Source organism: Phaethon lepturus, unplaced genomic scaffold, assembly GCF_000687285.1.
Source record: "Phaethon lepturus isolate BGI_N335 unplaced genomic scaffold, ASM68728v1 scaffold20989, whole genome shotgun sequence".
NCBI lineage: Eukaryota > Metazoa > Chordata > Aves > Phaethontiformes > Phaethontidae > Phaethon > Phaethon lepturus.
This window is the reverse complement of record NW_010561566.1, coordinates 4,316-8,330: the sequence shown is the minus strand read 5'-3', so window position 1 is coordinate 8,330 and position 4,015 is coordinate 4,316. Positions and strand designations below refer to the sequence as shown.

Sequence of the window (4,015 nt, the reverse complement as noted above, 5' to 3'; positions counted from 1 at the left end):
AAAATTTCATCACTTTGAAGAACTGCTCTTTTTTTTTTTTTTTTTTTTTTTTTTTGCCAAGATGTTTAAATGCTTTTTAGTATGTTAGTAATATGGATATGCATGGTTGGTGTATGATCAATACTAATGTAGAAAAGCAAAGTCCAATAATTTTTTAGATTTTGGGTTGCTATACTTACCTGTTCTAATATATGAAACTTCTAGTCTTTTAAGTACTGTTTTTAAATGCATAAAGGTAGGTGTAAATCTGTCTTACAAAGTTAAATATGTAACCTCACGGTACAAAAGTGCTAACAGTGGTTTTTCCTTGATATTGAAGGCAACAGTTTGTTTTCACAGAATACTGAAGATGATAGAATGTGGATTCTGCAAATTTATTTCTTGGAAGCTGTAGCATTTTTAGTTCTTGTCTGCTAATAGTTGACAACATAGCTATCCTATTTTACTTGCATGAATGTGTTCTCTGTTTAGTGTTGTGCCAGATAGGAGAATGAGTAGGAGAAATACTACCATTTCCTGACTATTTTTTATTAATGATTTACTAAGTTTCTCTTAGAGGAAAGTTATCTTTCATTAATTGATTTGGGAGTAGAGCACACTTGTAACGTTTGAAGACCACTTTACATGTATGTGGGATTTGTTTCCCATGGTATGTTACATGGTACCTTTACTTTAGTACACCCTGGAAATTGGCACATCTTCTTCCAACTCCTATAATATTTAGTGTCCATGATTTCAGGAGTGCTGTTGTCTGCATGTGCTGATTTAAAATAGTACTTGTTACCATGCCATGCGTTAATACTTGCCCATGCAATCCTGTCTTATGTTTGGAAATCTCTTTTTTTTATTATTATTTTTCTTTCAGGTTTTGAACTATATTCCATGGTGCCTTCTATTTGCCCTTTGGAAACTCTACACAACTCCTTGTCTCTGAAGCAGGTGGATGAATTTCTTGCTTCTGTTGCTGCTCCATCAAGGGAAAATCTACAGGAGACATGTACTGATTTTAGTTCATAATTATGTTCATTTTAAATTGCTAAGTATCGTCTAGTTAATCTTTCTAGTATTTTACAGCTAACAAGTAAACTAAGAATACTGCTTCAAAAAACCCAAAATACGTACATAAGCCATAATGTTAATTTTTGCAGTATCCTTTTGTGGTATGGGCACTGTCATAATTCATTGAAGTAATGTCTCTATTGACTGGGGTAGTAAATTAAGGATTTAATGGAATCATAATTAGTTTATTTCCTCACATTAAGAACTTCTCTGTACTGTCCACACTGTTAGCTGAATTTCAAGGAAAGATTTTTACTGAGCATGTAGTATTTCCAGCTTTATACTGTGCTGTTGTACTGGCAGCAAGCTCAGCAGAGTAGTGTTGCCTTTTACAAGCCTTTTACATCTTAAAAATGTCTTATTTCCTGTTTCTTTCAATTGTACTTGGAGTTTCATCTGTGGAGTGCCTTGCAATTGCTTAGGTTTTTAGTAATTTGTTCTGCATGTTTAATGTTTAAGTGATCTTGAAATGAAATGCAAACTGAGTTCTCTCCATGTACACATCTCTGGGAAGATGAGTTCCCATTGTGATTCTACTGCTGTGTCTTTGGAAACAGTTTCAGTAAGGTCAGGTTTACCACATTAGGATGCTTATAATAAGTATTTCAGGTGATTGAAAATCATTCTTCTTGAGGAAATGTCTAAAGACTCATGCTTTGATCAGAAAATTTGTACTTGCTAATACTGATACAAACGTTACCTAAATGTTAGGATTTTTCCTTTTTTTTCTGTTATTATAGTTTTATACAGTTTAGAGTTGAATCAGCAGCTAATTTGATAGGCTAGGCCTTCTATACCTGAGAAGGAAGATAAGCAATTTAAGAAAACTGATGTTACTGAAAAAGGACTCAGGGAGGCTTACAGGTATTTTAAAGTTCTCAGCTATTTAAAATGCTTTGTTACACTGGTTAGGAAGTTCATGTCTCTTCAAAATCCATCCAGAATTTAGAGTACACAAGATGAAAAAATACTTTTACAAAACTGTCATACTTCTGTGGTGGTCTGGTTGTCACCTTTCTACAAAAGAGTGGTCGGAAATTAGACCTGATAGAATCGAGGCCATAGGTGCTTTGCTGTCTCTGCTTTCCTGTAACATTTGGAAGTTGTATAGAGAATAATGTGTTGTATGCACTTTTCATAGGCATTTTGGACTAAGAGGCTATTCCAGTGCAATCTTCATAACCTATGAGAAGTAGCACATTTGCCAGTCTTCTGGCAAGGCAGCTGTTACTGAAATTCAGTTAAGCTGCCTTAGCAGCATGAAATTATCACGTTACTTCCTGAGGTAAAAAGGAAATTTTTAGATTTGTCTTTCATGCTTTGAAGTTTTGACACTAGAGTCAAAAATCAGTAGCTGAACTGCAGATGTGGCATCTATGTTGCTAGAGAGGTACACAGTTCTGTGGCTACTATTTTGGACATTTTGCTCAAGTGACACTATTTTTATTATTAATGATGTGTGTCTTCCCCTCCCCATCCCCCCCCCTTTCAGCTACTCCAACTTACATGATTCCACTGTCAGGAAGAAAAATTTCTTTAAATACATATACCCCTGCAAAAATTCAACCAACACCACTTGAAACTTTGCCTGAAAGGCTAGCAATAGAGAAACCAACATTATGTAAGTAACTTCTGTCAGAGGCAGAATGGCTATCTTGATAATTATTTCCAGCAGTAGGATTCTTTTTTATATACTACATAATTTCTTAGGGCAGCTATTTCTTGACATTCCCTGTCTATGTAAGTGGGATCATTTTATGGGTCAGTGAGACCTCAATAGCACTGCACAAATAGTTTTAGCAGTAAAACTGTGTTAATAGCTACTTTCTTTTATACTCTGGAGTGTTTGAAAGAATTTCTTTGGCCTGAAAATTCATGGGGTTTTGGTTTGTTTTGTTTTTAAGTATGTTTTTAAGTATGACAGTATTTCCAGCTATCTCCAAGTAAAACAAGCAAAAGAAATTTATTTATTTAAATGGCAGAATTTCTAAGATGTTTTCTGAACATTTACCACACAGCTCTGTGACCAGGTTCTGACTAAAGCTGCCAGTAACATGATGATGCATTCAGTTAATAGTACATTCAGTCTGAACTGTTGGCCAGCTACACTGTGTGCTTTTGGATGATTGTGCTGTTTAGAGGGCTTCTAGAACAAAATCCCGTTGCATTTCTGTTTTCATTAGATGCAATATAGTTTTGTGTATGTTTCTGCAGTAGGTAACTTGCATTTTTCTTGCTTTTGATGCTTTTTAGCAGGGATATTCTTAAGTGTAAAACCTAATACTTTTTTTTCTTTACCTGTACAGCTACCCCTGGATCTTCTGTCTGTGTATCTAATGTTGAGCTATCTCTTGAAGAGGCCTCACTAGATGTAGAACTGAGCAGTGAAACTCATTCTGAGAAGAAATGAAGTTCAGACAAAACTGGAAGCAACTTCTTAAACAATTCTTTAGCGTGCATTCAGCTAAATTACTGAGCTTTCAAAAGCCATTCATGTCTGCAGTTCATAGTGCACTTAAGTATCTTTAGTTAATACATGGTTAACTAGTGTGCATGCTACATATTTAGGTCAAATGTATTTTGTCATTTTCTAAAACATTTCAGGAAATATATTTGTTTATCAGTTTGATGAACTGCACACCTTTAATGGAAAAGCTGCACATGAACCTTTACAGTGTCTTCAAATATTTGCTGTAGACTTGTACAAAAAGAAAATACAAATGCAGTGGTGTGTGTTACAGTGCCTCTATTGATGTCACTGTAATGAAGGCATTGTCTGTTGTCATTATAAACTTCTATTTTCAGGAGTTTATAATCTCCCTGCGAATTTCTTTTGTGGGCTGAAATGTAACACACGTCTTGGCTAGAAACTTTTTTTTTTTAATTTAACTACATTTCCAAAGAGATCTCTTTTGCCTGGTTTTGAAGATAAGCAGATGTTTTCTGCATTTGAATT

At 34.7% G+C, this 4,015-nt stretch overlaps 1 protein-coding gene across 1 annotated transcript in view; it reads left to right on the top strand.

The window, feature by feature from the left end:
* Nucleotides 1-3,469, top strand: part of PPIP5K2 (diphosphoinositol pentakisphosphate kinase 2) — a gene marked incomplete at its 5' end in the record, with an annotated part of 34,369 nt that extends 30,900 nt beyond the window's left edge. Inside the window, 3 exons of the mRNA XM_010294048.1 lie at nucleotides 866-997; nucleotides 2,552-2,680; nucleotides 3,366-3,469. Of these exons, the coding sequence (XP_010292350.1) occupies nucleotides 866-997; nucleotides 2,552-2,680; nucleotides 3,366-3,469 (365 nt within the window). The remainder of the gene's footprint in view (nucleotides 1-865; nucleotides 998-2,551; nucleotides 2,681-3,365) is intronic.
* Between the last annotated feature and the right edge of the window lie 546 nt (nucleotides 3,470-4,015).